Below are 23,411 nucleotides of genomic sequence, written 5' to 3' on the forward strand. Positions count from 1 at the left end.
CAGGTTATTTGTAAATCAATCAAGTGGCCCTAGTTCTTCCAATTTATCCGTGTCCTGTCGTTATTGGGAACTGGGCGTGCAATGATTTAACCAACCTCTCCCCCCCCCCACAGCTAAATCTGAATATTCCCAAATTGATAAGGCCCCTAACATTTCCAAATCTGGGGCTTCTGAATTATATTTATTTATTTATTGTTAAATTTTCACACTGCCTTTCATTAAAATAATCTCAAGGCAGTTTACAAAATATTTAACACAATATAAAATCATAAAAACTGCACAATAAGAATTAAAATGAAATATAAAAATACAAATACAATTCAAATTTTAAACAACACATACAGTATAACCATAATATACAAAGCAGCAGCAACAAAACACTCATCTAAAAGCCTGGGTAAAAAGCCAAAATTCCACTTGCTTTCTAAAACCTGTGAAGGAGACTGGGGAGTGGATGCCCATCGGGAGAGCACTGCAAAGTCCGGGGGCAATGACTAAGAAGGCCCTGTCCCGCATGTACAAAAGGTGAGATTCCTTCATTGTCAGCACATGGAGCAGGGCCCCTCCCCTGCTAATGACCTCATCGAGTGGGCTTAAACTCTTGGGAGCAGGTGGTCCCTCAGGTATCCAGGGCCCAAACTGTTTTAAAGGTCAAAACAAGCACCTTGAATTGGACCTGGGAGATAATTGGCAGCCAATGTAGCTCTTCCAAAATGGGGGTAATATAGTCTCATCTGGCAGCTCCAGAGAATATCCTAGCTGCCACATTTTGCACTAACTGTAGTTTACAAATATGGTTCAAGGGCAGCCCCATGTACAGTGTATTACAATAATCCAGCTGTTACATGACTAAGGCATGGGTAACAGTGGTCAGATCTGCCTTCTCAGGAAAGGGACACAGCTAGTGTACTAGCTAAAGCCATGCAAAGGCACCCCTGGTTTCTGCCTCCACCTGAGCTTACAAAAGCAGACCAAGGTCCAGCATTCCCCCCCAGCTGTGCACTTGCTCTTTCAAGGGGAGTGCAACCCCATCCAGAACCAGTAGAATCTCCTCATCCTGATTGGATCTCATACTGACAAACAGTACCTCCATCTTGCCCAGTATCAATCTTAGTTTGTTAGCCCACATCCAGCCCATCACTCCCTCCAGCCCCCAGTTCAGGACATCCACAGCCTCTCTAGGATCAGGTGACAAGGAGAGATAGAGCTGAGTGTCATCTGCATATTGCTGACAACTTAGTCCAAGTTCCCAGATGACCTCTCCCAGCGGTTTCATGTAGATGTTAAACAGCACGGGGGACAAAACCGAACCTTGCGGGACCCTACAGGCCAGTGGCCACAGAGCCGAGAAGTAGTCTCCCAGCACCACCTTCTAGACTCTTCCCCCAAGAAAGGACCGAAGCCAAATAATAAAAAACAGAAGTTAGAGACAGTCCTGGATACAATTCTTAAGGGAAGCAAAGCAAAATAAAGGACAATAGGGCTATGCCCAAATTAGTTTGGCGCCTCTTTAAGGAAGTGCCAAACTGGCTCAGTTGCCTGCATTTGAACAGGTTCGGTGGAAAGGGAATCGGTTCCTTTAAAACCAGGTAAGCAGGTCCTTACCTGCTCCTCTGCCACTCCACCGCTTTTCCAAAAGTGGAGATCGCTTTCTAAAAGGCAGTGCACAGCATCAGCACACACAAAGCCGGCAGCCAAGTGCATGCCAACACTGGACGCAGGATGCTGGGAGCAGCCTTTTGGAAAGTGAGTACCGTGCCTGGAAAAGCTGTGGAGCAGCGGAGGACCTGCTTATCTGGTTTTTAAAGGAATAGATCTCCAAGCCAGTTTGGGCACATCCCTAGAAGACAAGGAAAAGGAAAGCCAAAGCAAAACATTACAAATACTCTTAAAATGCAATGGTCTTGATTCATTGAGCTCTAAGAACACTGTCTTGAATCCTACCTGGTTTAAAATGGGGAAGAGAATGAACTCCAGGCCAGGTATCTTCATTTGGGGTTCCCAGTACCTACAAGTAAAAAGAGAGAAATAAATTATATTTAAAATGCATATGGCAGCTTAACAGTCCTTTAATTAAAAAAAACCCAAACAAGGCAGTTAATCTATCTGCTCAGAGTTTCATAGGATTGATTTGCACAGAACAAGAGCTAGGCATGAGCATTCACTGGGCCTGGCATACTTAAGAAAGCACCTTCTGCTTTAGGATCCCCGCTGCACTTTAAGATTTTCTGGAAAGATATGCCTGCGGTTGCCTCCAACTCCTCTGGTGATGACTCAGGGCCAGGCCTTTTCTGTAGCCACTTCAAGACTTATTTGGGATGAACTCCCAGCAGGCCTGAGAGCTTCCCCATATCTGAAAGCCTTTAAAAGAACTTTAAAGACTCACCTATTTGAGCAAGACTTTACCCTGTTGCATGTTGGTTTCATTGTTATTGCTGTTTTTAAATGTTTAACTGCTTTAATGTTTGGTTTTTAACTGTGGTTTTGTGGTTTGGCTTTTGTAAATCACCATGAGACATTTGTGTGTGGTGGCATAAAATGCAATAAATGAATGAATGAATAAAATAAAGCAGACACCATCAGCATCTTTGAAATAGGACATGAAGTATAGCTGTAGCAACTAATAACCAATGAAATATTTGTGAAAATTACATAGCACGGAGTGCGGAAAGAATGTTATGTTATGAATGTACCTGATCAGGTACGTCGCTTGGGAGTGCTCCTGGACCCAAAGCTCTCCCGCGTTTCTCAGTTTGAGGCAGTGGCCAGGAGTGATTTTTATCAGCTTCAACTGATACGTCTACATCAATTTCTAGAGGTGAATGACCTTATAACAGTGGCACATATGCTGGTAACTTCCAGACTTGACTACTATAATGCACTCTATGTGGGGCTGCTTTTGTAGGTAGTCTGGAAACTACAATCGACACAGAATATGGCAGCCAGATTGGTCTCTTGGACAACACAAAGGGACCACATAATACCAGTTTTGAAAGAACTGCACTGGCTGCCGATATGTTTCTGGGTGAAATACAAAGTGCTGGTTATTACCTATAAAACCCTTAATGGCTTGGGTCCAGGCTATTTCAGAGAGTGCCTCCTTTGTCATAATCCCTGACACCTGTTATGATCTTCTGGAGAGGTCCAGTTACAGTTGCCATCAGCCTGTTTGTTGGCAACCCAGGACCAGGCTTTCTCTGTAGCTGCCCCAGGGCTTTGGAATATGCTCCCTGATGAAATAAGAGCATCTCCTTCCCTGTTTGTTTTCAGGAAGAACCTCAAGACTCTCCTGTTTTTGCAGGCTTTTAATTAGAATTAATTTTGAATAATCTGTTTTAATAACTGTTTTATGTCGTGTATTTTAATCTGTTTTGACATTTAAATAAATTTAGTACACCACCTAGAGATGTACATATCAGGTGATATAAACATATGATAGACAGACAGACAGACAGACAGATAGATAGATAGATAGATAGATAGATAGATAGATTAAATGTGGGTTTGAAGTTTTAAATCCACGCTTACCAATTAAGCCCATTATTTCACCCTTGTACAAATTGTTTTGTCTTAGCCTAATCTATCTTAGAGGCTTATTATGAGGAGAAATAAGAATTGCAAACATGTTATATACTGAAGAATTGTAATAATACATATTCATTATGAACTCTGTGGTTCATTCAGAATAGCAACCATGCAGTATTTTATTGTGGCCAGGAGAGGGAGGCAGAGGATTTAAACTAGAAAGTCTAATCTTATAGCATCACATCAGGCTAAGGAACCAGCCATTCTTTTAACTTACTGAAGAAAAACAGAATCAGACTGCAATATAACACTTTAAAGTATTTTAGCTAGCGTTTTGATACATAAGAGTTTATTCACCGGCTGGAACGTCAAGAAAAATGTAAGAACTGTCAGCAACAGAGAATGTTCTGCCATTTTGCTGCTGTTCACACTCTGACCTGTGGCTTGTCTTATCTCCTGGAGCCCTGCCAGATGGCTATTTTACTTCAGAAGGGAAGGTGTGCATTCACATATCGTCCAGATTTATGTTGAGCTCCCTATGAGCTATCAGGGAGCACTCTATACACAATTTGGGTTTTCCATTGCACATGGGAGCTTGGCCCGATTTATGTCCAGGGTAAAAATTCCACTTTTTGCATCCAGTTTTGAGCAAGTTCAGAATATCCTATATGCCCCGTAACTCGCAGTTTTTCACCGTGCTTAATCCCATGGTAAAGCCTGCTGTTTGGGAAATTGCTATGGAGTCCCGTAGAGCTCCATTTTGTCTTAATGCTTTTTAAGTTATATATGAAACCACTGGGAGAGCTCATCAGGAGATTTGGTCCAGGGTGTTATCAATATGCTGATGACACCCAAATCTATTTCTCCATATCAACTTCACCAGGAAATGGCTTAACCACCCTAAATGCCTGCCTGGAGTTGGTAATGGGCTGGACGAGGGAGAACAAAATGAAGTTCAATCCAAACAAGACAGAAGTACTTATTGTGGGAGGTCGAAACTTAGGAAATGGTTTAGAACTGCCTGCTTTGGATGGGGTTACACTGCCCCTGAAAGAATAGGCATGTAGTCTAGAAGTATTCTGGACCCAAAACGCTCCATGGTATCACAGGTGGAGGCAGTAGCCAGAAGTGCTTTCTAACAGCTTTGGCTGATATGCCAGCTACGTCCATTTCTGGAGATACAACTTTAAAACAATGCTGCATATGCTGGTAACATCCAGGCTTGACTACTGCAATGCACTCAACAGACATATCTTTTGGCGTAGTGCAGAAACTGTAACTGGTGCAGAATGCAGCAGCCAGGATGGTCTCCCAGAGAGACCATATTACTCCTATTCTAAAAGAACTACACTGGCTGCCAATAAGTTTCCAGGAAAAACTCAGAGCTAGTTATTATCTATAAAGCCATGAACAGCTTGAGTTTAGGGTATTTAAGAGAGTAACTTCTTCATCATGAACCCCACTACCAATTAAGATCATTAGGGAAGGTATAGTTGCAGTTACAAGCGGCTTGTTTGATGACAACTCAAAACTGGGCCTTCTCTAGGGTTGCTCCAGGGCTCTGGAAAATGCTCCCAAACAAAAACCAGAGCCTCCCCATCTCTGGCTGTTTCTAAGCAACATCTGGATACACCTATTTATCACGCTTTTAGTTAATGATGTTCTAAAGTTTTACTGATAGTTATTTTAAACTGTTTTAAATAAACTGTTGTTTTAATGGTTGTTTATGTGTTAATCTGTAAACTGCCCAGAGAGCTGTATATGGGGCAGTATATAAGAGTGCCTGACCATAGACACACGCATGCAGGCTGGAAGGCTTTTACCGCCTGGCCTGGTTGACAGTTCCACCAAAGACCCAGGAAGGTTCCCTCAGCAATATCCCTACCGGTCCCAGCGACTCCTAGGAACTAAGAATATAAGTACCCATTAAAAGAGTCTGGTCTCCCCAAAACACATCCCCATGCTCGGTTTAGCTTCTCACAGTCACCTGGCTAGCCAGGGACCATTCTGATCCACAGGTGTCCCGTCCCAGAGTGCCCCAAAGGAGCTCGTTTGCATTTGATGTAGCATCACACCCAGTCAGTACTGATTCGCCTGGAGCGTAGGATTCATCCCCAATCTCTCCGTCTGCCCACCCAACCAGACAACTGCTTGAACACCTTTAGTGGCTCAGACTACTTTGATGTCTGGAAGGATTGGGTGCAAGGGGGAAGGTTCTACTGTTAACCAGTGTTGCCGGGAGCCCCACAACAGTGGGGTCCACTATAGTTGGAAGGTTTTCCTCATGAGTGCAGTCAAACAGAGAGTTGAAACACATTGGTATTTCTGTTTTCTCCTTTGGACTGGCCATCTCATAAGGCGGTTAACCCCTGCCCAGCAATCTGGCACGAGGATAAGAGTGCGTTTGGTCCTGCTTTGCCTAGGTGTACCACCCTAGTAGTGACACCCTTGGTTACAGTAAACCAAATCCCAGGGATCTTTGCCTGCCTTAATATTCCTATTTCCCTCCTAGGAAGTCAATGAGATCCATTCCTGGATTACCAGACCACCAGCCCCGGCCCGTCTGTGGTCTGGCAACTGGTGTCTTCCCCCAGGATTCTCAGGCATGTACCTCAGTCTGGTCCCCCTCCCATGTTTGTGTACATTAAGACCAAAGAAACAATACTTCATTAACTTCTGAGAGCCCCAAGAATGCATCTAGACCGGGTGTTAGATCAATGAAAGGGCTCCTTGCATGTGAGTTATTTAAAAAGCATGCTTCCCCCAACGCCATTCTGTCCCTCTAAATGCAAGGATGCGGCATCCCTGTTGCCAAGCCATGGCAGGAGGAGCAAGGCAATGGCAGAGGGCAGGATATCAGTTCCAAGAGGCGGCCAATGAGAAATGCAGCCATCCCAGAACTAGTGGTGTGCATGGAACTGGCAACTGCCAGTTCGAAGGTGGTGGTGGGGGTACCTTTAAAGACCAGGGAGGATGCTCTTACACCCCCACTCCGCTGGCGCTGTCATTAAAATTGGTCCCACAGGGTGGTAGTGTAGCTCCTTGCCGACGTGCACATGTGCAGTGGACACTTCCAGTCTGCGACGTACTGGGGTGGCAAGGAGGTACACTTCTACCCTGCGGGACTGATTTTAATGACAGTGCCGGCGGAGGAGACATGGTGGGGGGTGGGGAGAGTACCCTCCCCAGTCCTTAGAGGTAGCCCCACCTTCAAACTGGCAGAACCGCTGGACATTCGAACTGGTTGGGAGGTCCGCAAAAGGGCCTTCAAACTGGTCCCGTGCACATCCCCACCTAGAACTGACATATTTATGGGCTGCTCTGAGCCAGCCTGTCTGTGGCGGTGGGAGGAGCTTGTACAAGAAACACAGTTTATAGTGACAGCAGAATTTGGACACAATGCTGCCTTCTAACCTCAGGTTCCGGAAGCAAAACTCACTACAAACCTAGGGTACACATTCAAGTTTGGGAGAGAAAATGGAGCCGCAGTTGGGTGACAAAACCACAGCTTCATGCTTTTGGACAATCCAAGATTTCAATCCTTTGACATATTTACCTCTGGTTTGGCATTATGTCCAAACAAGGTGTGTGTGTGAGACAAATCCCCATTATTGGCCAAAGGAAAAACCATTTTATATTGCTAGACCGCAATGCTTAGAAATCATTCCCAAGCAATAAACATGGCCTGGTCTATGCAGGACAATGAGGTGGTAGAGTGGGCTGCATCTCTTCAGAAAGCAGGTGAATACTATATTTGATTGTATTATTCACCTTATCCAAAACACCTTGCATATAGAAAATGAACAGAGTTGGCAAAGAGAAAAAAAAGAAGCTGGAGTAGAACATCCCTCTTTGCTGTGCTAAATTAAGGGAATTTGAAACTTCATTCAAGAGTGGAATCCATTCTGAAATGATGCAGTCAGTCCTACTAAGTCAGGGATTCTGCCCACCCTCAATTTCCTGCATATATAGACCAGGTCTAGATTGTGCTTCTTCAAGGTTAATTTAGGGTTGAGCCCTACGAAATCAAGTACACACATGAAGAAAGAGCAAATTGTTCCATGCATCTTCTCCTAGCAACCTCCATAGGGAAATCCATTTCACGCACTGAAGGGCAGGCAAGGAGACTATCCCCAAATAATTCACCAATGAAGTCTGGGTCGAACATACGTTAGAAGCATGTTATCCCATGTGTATCTCCCTGTGCCCTGAGATCATCACCTGGGTGATGCAGAAGGTCTTTAGCTAAAGTCATAAAGGCACATACTAGGATCTTCTTGGACAGTGTTCTGGCTGCCTAGAATACTTTTCGCAGTTTAGGGTGATCTTTTCCCTGTGTTCCTTTCTTTGCCAATTAAATGCTGTATTTTCTTATCTTCTTTTCTCATAAGTTTGCTGTGCTGGTTTAGATATTAGCCTTTTAGTGCTGATTAACATTCTTTTAGTATTTTATTATCAGTTCTTTTTTTAGTGTGATTTTAAAAGGTAATTTTCAATTTATATACCTCACCTAGAGCCCTTTTGCTGGAAAAGGAACATAGAAATATTGTAATTCAATAATTATCATAACAAGTCATAATGATGTTTTCTTCTAACAGACCAGATAATGGAGACCATAACTGGAAGGTTGTGTAACTAAGAAATGGTACTCATAAGATGTAATTCTTGGCATATACGGAAAGGTGAAAAAAGCAAAAGGATTGATAAAACTACTAGCAGAATATATTATGCATGTTGACTCAATTTCTTGAGTGACAACTGCATTGATGCCTCCCCATTTTTCTTCGCAGACTATGATATATGACAGTTTGCTGTCATCTTAATATTCAAGAGAGAAAGAGAGAGAAGGCATAAATGGAATATCAGTCATTTTTCTCACCATGAGTTTTAGTTTCTCTGAGAGGTAATAAATCTATCAGGTTCTATTACACTCTTCACATTCATGAGAGAGGAGAGAATAAATTTTTATACAAGGAATGATACTCTAGTATGCTGAGATTCTCAAAGAGACAAAGTACAGTATAGCATTCTGAAAACATGCATCCATCTACTATGGTTTTACTAAGGTATTTGGCAAGAGAGGTATTCATGGACCAGTTTGGATGGTTCAGTTCGAATCCAAACCGGAGTCGAACCAACCTGGCCCGGTGCAGTTCAGGGGATATTCTTGTAAAGGGGAATCCAGTGAGGATTCTCCTTTAAAGTACAGAGAGTTGTGGGGCCCTTCAGGAGGTAAGGGGTGACTGGGTGGGGGCAGCAAGAGAAGTAAAGAGCTGCTTACCCTGCTGGCACAGCTGCCGCTCACCCTCCCAGAAGCCCCAAGCACAATCCCCTTTACTTTTGCAAGCCACCAGCTTGGCGGCAGCTTGGTTCTGGCGTCCACACAGAGGTCATGCACAGAGGCTAGAACCAAGCCACTGCTGAGCCGGCAGTTTGGTAAAACAAGAGGGCCGCATGCTTGGAGCCACCGGGAGGGCGAGCAGCTGCTCCGGCAGTTGCACTGGCAGCCGTGCCAGTAAGGTAAGCAGCACATTACATCTCTTGTCGCTCCTGCCCAGTGGCCCCTGTTCATACAGAACTGGTTCACCTGAAGTGGGCTCATTTGGTTCGGACCGTGATCAAACCGGCTAACCAGTTCTGCACAAACCATTCATGCACACCCCGATTTGGCAACACAAAAAATATCTTAAACAAAACTAAACAGTTGGCACACTATTAAAAAAAAAAACCTGTTTGTTGAAAGCATAACAAGACCTCATGTATAAAATCTGAATAATTAAATTAACAATTCTTTCAGTGTCCATCTGTGTGTCTTTTCCAGGGATGTGCATGAACCAAGCACGGGGTTTGTGCACTGGTTTGAAGCCGAACCGATCTGGTGAGTCCACCAAACCGGTTTGAAGGGTCGAGTGCGGCACCTTTGAAAGTGAAGACAACAAGTCCTTACCTGTTCCACCACCGCTCCACACAGCTTCCTGCTGCAGTGGCAGACCCCCACCCCCTGCAGCCTGCACATGGCAGCAGTCCCCCCAGCAGCCCGCACGGCGGTGGCACGGCACCAAGATGCACACACCCTCCACATATGCAAAGGATACCATTTGCATGGCCAGCAATAGCATGGTGATCACAGAAATGGCCTCTGCACATGCGTGAAGGCCATGTGTGTGCTGCTGCATGTGGGGTGCTGGGAGGAGTGCTGCCACCACCGTCACACACAAGCAGCTGGGGGAAGTGATGCCATAGCAGAAAAATGTCCTAACTTCTAAAGGTGCCGCTCCCCGCACACAGGCACCGCACTCAACCTGCCATACCAGTTCGCCACACCATTTCTGCTTTGAACCAGTGCATTAACCTCTGTCTGCCCACGTTCAAGGTTTTCTCTTGGCTGGTTTTTTCTTTTTTTTAAAGTATGTAATATCACTATGTAATTTTGTAATAATTACAAAACACTCTTCTTTATGACATCCAGTCCCCCCTGGAATTTTCTCATTTTCAAATGTGGGGAAGACAGGTTGAAATAAGCAGCTCTATTACATTTTTAAAAACTTGTTAATGGTTCACTATCACTATCGGGTGTCTTGTTCATTTCAGATTTCTATCACTATAAATTCTGTCTTTATAATTAATCATATTGTGAATACAAGAGAAAGTAACAGAAAATCCAATAGTATCTATTCCCAGTGCCATAGCACTAAACCACAGAACATGTCTTTTGATTATACAAATTTTTAAAAAGTGAACCAGAGAGCAAGTAGCCCCATGTATTCAAGTCGTATAATTTCTGGAGAATCATATCAGGGTATCCTGACTAAAGGCATGTGTTTAGCAACAAATGAAACCCAATCACTAAGAATGTCGCAGTACTGCTTTCTGGAAAATAGGGTACATGTTGTTCTGGATAGAAAGCCCTGGGTAGAGACAATGACTTTTACAGTTCATTCTTCCTTTCAGATAAGGCAGCAGGCAATACCCTTAATGTAGCAAAGTTTTGGGTGGCAGCAGTTAACAACCTGCCAGAGCAATTTACTTCTTAGTTAAGGTAAGGTAAAGAGTGCTGTCAAGTTGATTTCGACTTCTGGCGCCCACAGAGCCCTGTGGTTTTCTTTGGTAGAATACAGGAGGGGTTTACCATTGCCTCCTCCTGCGCAGTCTGAGATGATGCCTTTCAGCATCTTCCTATATTGCTGCTGCCCAATATAGTAGCAGCGGGGATTCGAACTGGCAACCTTCTGCTTGTTAGTCAAGCTTTTCCCCGCTGCGCCACTTAAGGATCAGGGTCGAATTAAGGGTTACCAAAGCTTTCTATATGTGTCAACCAGTTTTTTATTTGAGTTATCTATCTATTTGAGTATTGTAACAGTTTAAATGTTTGATCTTTGACATAAAGATAGATAGACAGATATAGATGTTCTGGACAGAAAGGCAAAATGAGGCAGAGCTGCAAGAGTTGGTACAACACTAACCCTTGAACGATCTGTGCAGTATTTTGTCATTACATGTAAAGGTGCAAGGGATATTAGTTTCTCTTTTCTTAAAAAGGAGCTATAAGTTTTATTACAAACCCTAACAAAATAAAAAATTAGTAACAGATTGAATGCTTGCTTTATTTTGTCCCTGCTCTTCACATGATCTTGACAAAGCCATTGGGGGGGGGAAATTGCTCTTCCAGTACGCTAGCTTCACAGAAGTCGGAGCTTTAAACCTCAGCATGTTTTCAAAGTATACTTGAAAACAACTTTCTTCCCCAGTCCCTAAAATTTTTGTTTGAGGTTTTAAGATTGTGAGCCCTTTTGGAACAGGATTATTAATTCTAAATAATGCTGTAAGTTGCTCTGAACATTTTGGGAAGAGCAAGATATAAATGTAATATATAAATGTGATATATAAATAGTGTCAAGCTTGTGCTTGCCAAATGCATTTATTGTAGAGACACACTCATCATGCAACCTGATTGACTTCAGCTCTTTGAGTGGCAAACCGGGGCTTGCTTCTGTGTAAAAAGTGTGAAGTAGCCCTAGTGTTATGCAGAAAAGACACCTCCCACAGCTTTATGACATTTAAATACACAAAATAAACCCAAACTCATTTACTTGGAGAAAAAAAGAGAGCAAGAGTGTCTTCAACACTAAAGGTAAAGTGTGCTGACAAGTCAATTTCGACTCCTGGCGCCCACAGAGACCTGTGATTGTCTTTGGTAGAATACAGGAGGGGTTGACCATTGCCTCCTCCCACGCAGTCCGAGATGATGCCTTTCAGCATCTTCCTAAATCGCTGCTGCTGGATACAGTACCAGCGGGGATTCTAACTGGCAACCGTCTGCTGTTAGTCAAGCATTTCCCCACTGCACCACTAGCAGCCCCCCAAATGGCTAACATGGCAAGTCTTGTGTACAAAGTATCATCCAACTAGGTGTTCTCAGCATGAGTGCCTAGTCATAATCTCTCACTGCTAAAGCTTGTCCTTTCATTTTAAACAGTGCTGGCCCTGATATATCACCAAATAAAGCTTATTAAGTTCAGTCTTAAAACAAGACTAATACAGTGGACCCTCGACTTACGAACTACTCGACATCCGATGTTTTCGACTTACGAACGACAAAAATGGCCGCACGCTTACTAATTTTTCGAGCTACGAACGGAAACCGTTGGCGGTTTAGATGCGGTTTCCTCGACTTACGAATTTTTAGATGCGGCTTACTCGACTTACGAATTTTTTTAAACCTCCGTGGGTGCGCTTTTCGACTTACGAAATTTTCGACCTCCGAACGTGCATTCGGAATGGATTAACTTCGTAAGTCGAGGGACCACTGTAATTCATAATGTAGCTCAACTTTGCAAGTGCTACTATTTAAACACATGAACACAAGTGTCCGGACAGAATTTAGCCACACGGAAGTGATACTCAGTATGCAGATGGAAGTGAGCACCAGAATGCATACTGATATTCAGATGTATATTTAGATACGTGTATCTGATTTATGCCCGTAGTTCTTGATTTTTCTATAGCTGCTTTAAATGTCTTTGTTGTCAACCCCTAACTCCAATTGACACTTAGGTGCACGGTGTGAGAAATAGAATTTATAGAACAATATTGTGCTGCATGATTAAATAAATTAATCATGTTCCACACATGTGCTATATTAACCAAAATTAGAAATGGGGGTGGGGCGGGGTGGGGTTGCAGTGTAAAAAACTCTTGGAAGAAACCAGACTTGACACAAGACTCAACAAACCAATTTCTCATCAAGTCAGGGGGAGCGTGTCCATCACTACTTACAGCTGACAACATGACGAAAGCCACTGAAACATAGAGTTGTATGACTGAATCATAGACTTGTAAGGGACTCTAGAGGTCTTCTAGTCCAAATCTCTGCTCAGCAGCCCCACCATATGGCAGTCCAAGCCTCTGTCAAAAATCTCCAGGAAAGGAGAACTGATGCATGAGGCAAACTGTTCTGCTGTCAAACAGCTCTTGGAGTTAGGAGATTCTTCCTAATGTCTAATTGCTTCCTCGCAATTTTATCCCATTGGTTGTAGTTCTGCCCTCATGAAAGAATTCTTCTGGTATATGAAGGGCTGTCATATAGAAGTAGTCTTCTCTTTCTATATGACAGCCCTTCATATATCAGAAGAATTCTTTCATATCTCCCTTTAGTCTTTCCTAGGCTAACAAACATATTCAGTGCCTTCAACCACTCCCCAGAGGACTTCATTTCCAGACCCTCTCACCATCTTTGCTGCTCTCCTCTGAACCTATTCCAGCTTATTAAAGTTATACAGTACTTTTGTTGTACAATATGAAAAATAGTCCTCTTCATACTTCATAAAAAGTATGTGTCTCAGCATCCTGATTACAGGAAGCATCTGACCACAAATACAGTGTCATAGTGTAACTATGAGCAGCAGGGAGGCATGGCTTTTAAGCACATCATTGGGCAGGTGGGGCTTCAGAGTGCAGTCCTGGTGACACTGGACTTGCATACAGCTCCCTCACTTTTCATAATGTCTGAAGAGGGCTAATATAGATTATTTTTCTCTGAAATAGCCATCTGGATATGATGATAATCAGTGGCATCCACCTGGGAGCTAGCAGGGGGCCTTTTTCTACTCTCTCATAATGAAACATACTTTTCTGAATTTTGTTTTCTGCGTCTCTTTCCTCTCCCACTGACAGGTTCTGGGTTTTATATAATAGATGTTAGTTTTGTGTTGCGCACAGGAAATCCACTGAGAGTAATTTCATTAATCTGCACTCTGGAAATCGTGTATTCAGCCTGTTCTCATCTTCAAGATTTTGAAAATCTGCAGTAATGGTTAAAATACTATACCATAGCTCTGTGGCAGGAAAACATAATACAAAAATAGATACAGTTATTCTTACAACTTTCAAACAGAATACAAAGTTTTAACAGGGACAGACAACAATTCCAGAAACCCAGAAAAAAATAGCATATTTGGTACAATGAGGAAGGACATTGAGACGTTTGTAATCCTTCACCATAATAACCTTTATTTCACCATGCTGGGATCGAACACACTAAAGCTCAATTACTACAAACATAAATGCGTATTTTATGTTGGAGGTAGATTAACTATAGAGCACCATTGGACAACTGCCCAGGGCCTTCATTTTCCCACAAAAGGAGGGGCCAGGCAAGGCAAAACAACAGCTTTACCCACTATGAGTAGCTCATCACACAATGCACATTAGTGCTTTTAAATTAACTTTAATGCACTTTTGGCTGATACTGAGTAATATGATAGTGAGCTGTTAATGGCACTGAAGCTAGAAAGGCCACTAGAGCCTTGATGGATGTTGCACTGGTCATCTATTGCTGAGAGGAAGCAACAGGAAACAGGACAAGATTCTTTAAGCAGAATGATCGGCCTGACATCCATTTCCTTATTGCAAAAGCAGTGCTCGCTGGTCTCTAGGATACTCCAAAATTATTCCTGCTTCAAGTTTCCTTCAACCTTAAACTAACTCGCACTCAAAACCTACAAAAATGCTTCACAGCACTGAAGGGTAAAATGGGCCACATGCTATGGGGAGACAGAGAGAACTGCTGAGGTGTGCTGGTCAAGAGGCTCATTGGCTAAAAAGTGAGATAAAATGGGCAGTGAACTGATTAGCAGGAGCATGAGAGACTAATGGGTGATGGGGACATGATGCTAAATAGAGGACTCCCCCCCCCCAAAAAAAAATGGAATGAGGCAAAACCTTGTCTAGGAGTAGTGCACTATTAAAGGAAGGAAGCCAAATCAAAATTATATTTCTGAATTACTAATAGATTTCTCAATAGATACCCTAGCTGGAGAAAAGAATATTCAGAATCAAGACTTCAAGGTAGTCATGCTGTTGGGACCCGAATCTGTCTCAACGCATGCATATGCTGCCATAATCTTAACAGGCATATGGCAGGGATTGGCACTATTTGCCTTGCATTTTTTAGAACTTGAAATCTATTCACATTAAAGAGAGCTTTTGAATGTTAATAAACGACAAGTCATATCTGATATACTGCCAATTCACATTTTTTACTTGCATTAATTTTCATTGCAAGATAAAGCCCCTTTTGTAAATGGAAAACAAAAGCTGCGAGACAGTTACTTTACCTATATACCTTCAAATCATTATTAACATTGGACAGACAACTTGCATGTGCCTATTTCTCTCATCTCATGTCTTCCGTATTTTAAAAAGGCAATCACTTCCCCTCAATAGCTTCTCTTACATTGTTGCAGACATGCTGCCATTCTTTAAGACCCCCTGCTATCTTTTTAAAATTTGAAGTGCATTTATTCCAAATCTCTTGTACTGTTTTTTAAACAATTACCACACAGTGTACAGGAATTATTCAATTATAATTGCCTCACATTTCCTTCTTAGTAGCATCCTAATTCTCATATGTCTACTCCCTTATTTAAAATTAAAATTTCCCTTTTCACATTCTAAGATAAATAATTATATCATGATGATCACCATTACAGAACTATTGTGGACCTCTAATAACTATACTTTACTGAAGATGGAAGCAATTTACAGGCAACATGTTTAGCTTAAAGTGGTGTTGGCAACCACAGCAGGGTGCATATGAATGACTCCAGAACACTACCAGATGGTCTTCATCTGTTACAGAGTGCATCGAGAAGGCAACCTACTGAATAGCTTAGGTGCATGATTCCAGCTGACTGCTGGAAGCAAGCTACAAAATCATTTGGGGTTTGTCATAAATTCTGGGACAATGCACAATTTAGACAACAATATAGTCCACATACAACTTACAGGTCTTGGGCTCTTTCAATAAGCATGCCAGGCACTTAGAAGCCTAGAATCCAGTCTTAAAAAGAAAAAATGTTTCCAGAACAAGGCCTTTTCTCCTATGGACTAGCTTCCTAAAAATAACTGTAAAGTGGCATGACCCGACTGTGAGTATATACTGATGTAAGTTAATATTAGGAATGCTTGGGGGGGGGGGCATTTATTTCCACAGATGTTGCCTCATACAACATCTCAGTCATGTACATGCCAGTAATTTGTGATTAGATTTACAGTTTCCTGTTCTCTTTGTTCCACTCTCTTCTAACACAAACCTTTCACTGTCTTCAGTTGCCACACACTGCGGAACATAATGTTAAAGACAGGTCTTTATAGGTATTCTACAATTTTTGCTTAGATGTGCATAAGAAGCATACTTTCATTGTCTTTCTTATCAGAGGAAAAGCATGACAAGATGGGGCCTTGTCCCTGCTGTTTACAGGGAGAGGGATATTTGCAGCAAGACAGTGAAAACATGATTCTGCTTAGTAATAGGTCATCTTGCAATAATTTGTGAGAGGCAGGGAAGAGCAGCAAAATGGGCCAGAAAATTTTGTTTTCCTTAAGTCAGAGTTAGGTTGGGGTCATGAACATGTGCAAGGCCCATGGTTCTGGTATGGATTCTTTTCCTCTGTCGTGCCATTGCGTTCACATGCCTTCAGTTGTGATCTGTTAGATTCAGCGAATCAAGCTTGGGTAGCAGCATGGATCTGTTTCAATGTAAAAAGGTCTCAGGCAAGACTGAAAGTGGCAGCAATGGATCACAGGGCATGGATCAGCAGGCCCAACTTACTGCTGGCTATTCTCTGTGAGTGTATGTCGCACCATGAGGAGAGAACAGCTGCTGGGGCGGCAGTCCCAGTGCACACCCTGCCAGCCACAGCAGCTGGGGGCCCCTAGGGTAGATCCTCTTCCAGGAGGAGTGATTCAAGCGCCCTTTCCAAAAGGGTGGTGAGAGAATGAGCAGGGTGGTGGCCAGGCTACTTTAGGATTTGGTGTGATGAACAGGGGCTTGGGAGAAGTTATCGGGGGGGTGTATGTGCTCTGGGGCTGCCTTTGCCAATGTGTCTGGTAGAGGGCCTGCATGGAGACCAGGGATTCTGGCCTCTTATGGGGTGCCATCTCAGTCTGAGACAGACTGGACATGCCGGACATGGCAGCAGGAGTTGTGGCTGCAGGGTAGGCTGTCCCATCTATTTCAGGCAGGACAGGCATTTCTTGGCAAGGTCTGGAAGGGGTTACAATTATGCCAGTGACAGACAGTGCACTTCACGGGGCTCAGATCAGCACAGACTCCTCCTTCCCTGTCTCCTCCTCATTAATGCTATGGCATGCTGGAATGCCACCCCTCTTGGCAGCTGGAGCAGCAGCAGCTGGAGGAGCGAGGTCTACTGGAGCAGAAGCCACACAAGCTTTGCCTTCAGGGCAAGTAGGAGCAGGTATGGAGACCTGCAGCGTGGCTGTGGTGTCTGGGGAATGGTCAGGACCTGAGCAGTGGCTCTGTTTTTTCAACAGGGGTGGCTGCCTCTAGATACCAGCTCTCTGACAACTGGTCATCACAGTGTAACCCCGACATAGGTTTCTGCCCCACTCAGATACTACTTGCTACAAGGCTATAAATACAGGTTGATGGGGAGGATACATAGATTTATTCTCTTATTCAAGGATCCTGAACAAAAATTGTTAATTGAGGGCCAAATCCTCACTACTTTGCCCAAAGAGGCTGAAGGTAAGCATCCCAAGACTGAAAGGAATTGGGATATGGTGTTTCAGACCCAGGCATATGAAGCTCCTTCGTAAGTCAAGGGCTTGGTTATTATTCAAAGGGCATATAACTCCTTTGATGAGGTTTTGTGAATGTGGGCAGCAATGGATTGGTGCTTCTTTGGGATAAGGATAGTGAGGTGGAATGTTGCATCTTTAGAGGGGACTACAGTGCGGCAGCTTCCACACTGTACATCCACAAAAAGGCACCCTTCCTTAGTGCCTCCGTTTCTATAAGCACATCACTGACTGAATGGGCCCTACTCATCATATCAAACTGACTTGGGTAGGATGCATAGTGTGTCAAAAAAAAAATTTTTTTTAAGGCAAACCTAAAAAGCCTAACTATTTTTCAACAACCAAGTTATACTGCTCTTTGTATGGAAAACTAACATTAGTGCTGGCATGGCAGTGTTCAAAGTAAGAAATGTTTAAAACCTGAGGGGGAAAAATACTTCTGTTGGATAATTATCTACTGCTGTGCAAAGTTTCATTGTGAAGGAATTAATTGTATTAGCTATCTCAACCCGATTAATTTTCTACTTAGAAACTGATTAGCCACCTTCCTGTAAACAATTCACTAGAGAAGGAAGGGGAGGGAAATGTAATCCTTCTATTCAAATAGAGTAATCTCTTTCTTTTAAATAACTGTTTAAAAGATACTTTTTAATGGTGTGAACAATATATTAGGCAGAAAATTATTGCTTACCACTTCAAATAAAAATACTAGCATTTTAAACAAACCCTGGTTTTCCATGGTTCATGATGCAACCCTCCAGGCACTTCTACCATGCAATCTCCACTCATTCCAGTATCGTTTACACAATGGTATTTTTGTCTTCTTACATGCATATAGAGAGCATAGCAATCTGAATATAGGGAGGTGGCAGGGGGTGGGGGGACTCACCAAAAATATTCTTTCAAGTTGATCTTGGATGTCTTTCATTCCTGGGAAAGCAGCAACACCTTGAATCATCTCTACAAAGATACAGCCAACTCCCCTGCAAAGCAAAAAAAGTATAAGATATGTGAAATAATATCTTGATATTTAAAAAGCTAGTACAAACCTTTAGGTCTTTACAATGTTCTTTGTGACATTTATAAATCACCTAGCATATAGATCTCCAGGCCGTGTGCGACTGTTTAAAATACAGCAAAAATAAAACAATGGTTTTAAAATACTTTTAAAACAAGAAGCCAGAGAGAAAACAAGGGTGAAGCAATTTTTTGAAGGCAGCCAGAGATGGAGAACTCTTATATTGATAGGAAGCACCTTCTGAAGCCATGGGGCAATCATACAGCAGATGACCTCCCGAGTTGCCACCAAATGAGCCAGTAGCAACTATAAGCAGACCTCCCTTTAGAAAATTATGCCTTGCTGTGAAAAAGATACAAAGAAGAAACCAGAATGACAGAAGCTACTTCAAAACTGCTCTTTTGAAACAGCTTGTTTTAGTTAGGATAAAGCTGCTGCCCACCCCTTTCGCTGTGTTGGTGGGGATATGGGATGAGCAGGTGGGGGGCAGAGTTTCAGGCCTGGCCCGAGAGATGGGCATGCGGGCTGCCATTTTAGTCTCCCAGCACATGCCACCGGCAGACCAATCACATGCAAGAAATGCTGCCCCTTAATTTGGTTATTCCCCTGCTCTTTCTTCACAAATCAATTAGTTTGCCTAGTCCTTTATATAATAATTATTAAGTCCTGTGACTATTCTTTCATAGTCTCCATACAAGCACTTGTGCTCTGTTGCTTATAATTTAATCTGGTTTCTCTTGTCCCTTTAAGAATTATATAATTAACTAGTATTTTTAAGCCCGTTATGATAATGGGCGCTAGCTTTCTCTCACGCCTTTTAGGGTTTTATTTATTTATTTATTTATTTTTAACTTTTCCGGGACCGGGGGTGGAGCCGAGGCCTTAGAAATCCTTTTTAAAAATGCAGCCGCGGCCGACGCCGCCAACCTACCACCCTCCCTCCCAACTGCCGAGTCCACCTTACCCCGGCCCGTGTCAGTCGGGCGAAGATAATCCTTAATTTCAGAGGCAGAGAGGAGCTTGCAAATAGAGCTCCTCTCTGTGCAAAGGCTGTGCCGGAACTGGCAGCATGGACGTAAAGGATGCAGTAGGCGTCCTTTGCGCCCAAAACGCCATTTCGGGAAGAGGCTTTGCACAGAGAGGAGCTCTGCTTGCGAGCTCCTCTTTGCCTCTGAATTTAAGGTCTATCTGCGCCCGACTGACACGGGCCAGGGTAAGGTGGGCTCGGCAGTTGGGAGGGAGGGTGGTAGGTTGGCAGCGTCGGCCGCGGCAGCATTTTTTCCTCCCTCCCGCCCGGCTCCGACGGCAGCGCCAGGCCTCGGCGACGGCTCTGCCACTGCCTCGGCCAGCTTCCCCCGCCGCCTCTTCCCCCCGCCCGGCGACGGCGGCGCGGCCAGGCCTTGGCTGCGCCGCGTCCTCTGGGCGAGGCGGCGGCTCTGCCGCCGCCTCGGCCAGTGTCCCCCGCCGCCGCTTACCCAGCTTCTTGGGGCGGCCGCTTCTGGCCGCCCAAGATGGCCGCCGGGTGCTGGCGGTCGTGTCTCCCTGCTGTGTTCTGGGCATGCGCTTCGCACATGCCCAGAACAGGCCAGGGAGGCACAAACGCACGCTTGGTGTCCATCCACGGACGGACACCAAGCGTTTTATTAGAGAGGATTATTGTACTGTTGCTTTCTACTTTTCTCTGGTTCATTCCTTGATTTCGCAGTTAAATGGGTTACCAACCGTTGAGCACTTTTGTGCTCATTCCAACTGATTCCCTTTCTGCTTAAAATCTGACGAGTAATTGATTTTACTTGTTTCCACTTTGAGTGGCTGCACGAGCAGCCGACTCTCTTGCTCTTGGTCAGTCACGGGGGCAAAAGCAGCAGGATGATCACTGCACATGAACTGGCGACACCTAAGAAGATGATTGTGGCAGCTTAAGTATATTGCCAGGGTTACCCCCCGCCCTTTCCCTCCCCCTCCCCCCTCTTTACTCTTACAGAATGAGGGTATTCTCATGATCAGTGGAAAGCGGGCTAAGGGAGGTTAGCCTGCTTCCCATGGATTGTGGGAACCACTGGGCTCACAGGTGAGCCCAGTTTCCCCAAAGCGGGTCCCCCTCCCCTTAGCCCAGGTTAGCAGAGCGAGTGCTCTGCTAACTCGGGTTTTTTGGTCGTGTATTGTGGTGGCGTTGCCCCACGCTGCGGCAACACACAAGGAGACCTCCGGCTGAGAGGCTGCAAGCACCCTCCCGGGCTCTGGGGTCTCTCCAGCATCCTGGAACTTCCAGGGGCCACACAGCCCCTGATCCCTGTAGCCCCCGCCGGTTATGTGACGGAGCCGGCAGTCGTGTGGGCGGCCTATCTGGTCACCCAGGGCTACCTTCTGCTCGTTTGCGGGGAGAGCGGGCTCAGCCAATAACAGTGAGTCTCACTGGTTGTGAGACTCGTCTCAATATCTGGCTAGTAGAGGATACTTCCCCATCTATACAGAGTAATTGTTTAGGTCATTTTTCTTTTTTCTAAGGAAAGGTTTTACAATTTTTCCTTAAAAGTGGTAGTTTGGGAGTAATTTGGGGGGTAGTAAGGACGCGTCATCCTGCTCTGACTGAGCAGTACTGTTTTGTCAATGGCAGCCCTATCTTTAGGTTGTAGTGGCTGCTCGTTTGTTCTTCCATCATATGTACCTTTAACAGCTGCATGAGGAGCAGCCATTCAACAAGCACATCTTCCTTCAGAAGCTCTCTCTGCTGGCTTCACCTCATTTTGCTCCCAGAAATGCAGGAAAACTCTCAGTATCTTTTCCCAAACATCAAGCTACTCTGCTATCTTTCTTTATATTTCTTTTCCCTGATCAGTAGCACCTACCCCAGCATTCTGCAGCTTCAACATGCTTCAAATGACTGTTGCTTCAAAACTGGGCAAATTGTATAACTCGAAGCCTTAGAGTTCCCCAGATGTGTATGCTTGGGTGTTACTTACTGTTGCCTTAAAGTACCAACACACAAAACCTACCATCACTGGTCTTGAGTTAATTGCTTAGCTCTCAGTGTCTGTTTTTTCCTCGTATATAATAAGTATTACTTTGTTGCTTTGAGCTAGCTTTTGCTAGTATTCTTGTCTGAGTTGCTTTAGAAGCCCTGATCTGTAGTAACTCAGAGTTAGGGATGTGCACAGAACCTGTTCGGAGGCGGTTTATAGGCCTCCGAATCAGTTCGAAGGAGGCGGGGGTGCTGCTTTAAGAGCAGGGGAGGGTGTACTTACTCCTCCTGCCACTTTCCCCCTGCCAGTGTCCTTTGTTAAGAAAGCTGATCAGCGCAGCAGTGTACCTCCCCATTGCCTGGATATGGCCAGAAGTCCCCGACACGCCTGCACGTGCCGGTGCCCCAGCGCACACATGTGCTGGCATGTGCAGGCATGTCGGGGACTTCCAGCCATATCCGGTCAATGAGGGCAACAGGGAGGTACGCAGCTGCCCCAATAATGTTGCTGAATTTAGCTTAATTTACCTACAATACTACATGCTGTCATATTTCATGGAACAGTTGGCTTATATGACCCAACCCTAAGAAAAGCAGGGCTCAGCATTGGGATACACGTCAATTTTATTAAAAACTGTCAATAGATTTATGTGGGAAGTACATACACAACCACAGCATAAATATTAATGCCAATACTTTAGTTCCTGCTGAAATTTATAATTTAATTGAACAATATAAAATAATCCTTAAAAGATGTTGTTTTTTTAAACTAGAATGACAGACTTGGGAAGCAACACAATTTTAGGCATGCCAATGTGTTCAATCATCATCTCTCGAAAACAGCAGTCTCCTGAAAACATACAATCTGCTTTCATTAATTAAGATACCATAACTGAATTTATATAGGCCAAATTTGGTTGAGTCCTTTGATTTAAAAATCCCTTTAATTATTTTATTTGTTTTTGCTAGTGCAGTAATATTGTAATGCATAATCTGATTTAATAAAAAATGTAGTTTCAAACAGCATTATTTAAGATATTTAAGAAGGTTGAAAAGACAATGCATTATGAGAGTCTACCGAGTATGACAGAGCATGCAAGACACTTCACATCCATTTCAGTTATATTATGTATGCCCTTGCTGGTTCCTGAAAGAGCTGAATTGATTAAACTGTCAATCATCATCTACTTTGATTAGTGCTTCATTAAACCCAATACATCTTAGTCAAAGATAGACAATATTTAAACACATGATAGAAATAAAGTCAAGATTCTGAACTGTTATCATCTGAAAATAAAATTAAAGAAAGAATTGCATTTATCCTGAAAACAGTTTAAATTTGTTTATTCATCCAAACAGTATTTAAAAAAATTAGAGCAATAAGGCATTTTACAAACTTATATATACAAATTCAAAATGACCAAGTTAGTGGCTATAGAAAAGTTAAGGGAAATATGCTAGTAAACAATGTACTGTGGTTGTAGGGACATTTCTACTTTCATAATTGTTCCAACAATTCCAAAAAAAAAAAAAAAAATCCCACTTCAGTCTTATCCTCCTGTGAAGTATAATGGGGGAGAGAAAGGGGAGGGAGAAGAACATGAGACTGCAACTCTCCAAGCTTGTTGTCATAGTGGCAAACCGGGACTTCCCATTATTTATTTGTTTGTTTATTTGATTTCTATACCGCCCTTCCAAAAATGGCTCAGGGTGGTTTACATTGAAACAAAACAATCAAAATCAATTAACAATTAAAAACAGAGACTATAACACACCATAAAACAATTAACAATTAAAACATTCAAA

At 43.4% G+C, this 23,411-nt stretch overlaps 1 protein-coding gene across 7 annotated transcripts in view; it reads right to left on the reverse strand.

The window, feature by feature from the left end:
• The window catches only part of CDK14 (cyclin dependent kinase 14), a 417,778-nt gene that overhangs the window by 126,031 nt on the left and 268,336 nt on the right, over nucleotides 1-23,411 (reverse strand). For all 7 annotated transcript variants that reach the window (XR_008309633.1, XM_053260459.1, XM_053260458.1 and 4 more), the window contains 2 exons: nucleotides 18,515-18,608; nucleotides 1,945-2,008 (listed from right to left, as the gene is read on the reverse strand). Coding sequence is in view for 6 of the 7 variants with exons in the window: in XM_053260459.1 (XP_053116434.1) it covers nucleotides 1,945-2,008; nucleotides 18,515-18,608 (158 nt within the window). In the remaining variant the exon portion in view is untranslated. The remainder of the gene's footprint in view (nucleotides 1-1,944; nucleotides 2,009-18,514; nucleotides 18,609-23,411) is intronic.

Source organism: Hemicordylus capensis, chromosome 6 (assembly GCF_027244095.1).
Source record: "Hemicordylus capensis ecotype Gifberg chromosome 6, rHemCap1.1.pri, whole genome shotgun sequence".
NCBI lineage: Eukaryota > Metazoa > Chordata > Lepidosauria > Squamata > Cordylidae > Hemicordylus > Hemicordylus capensis.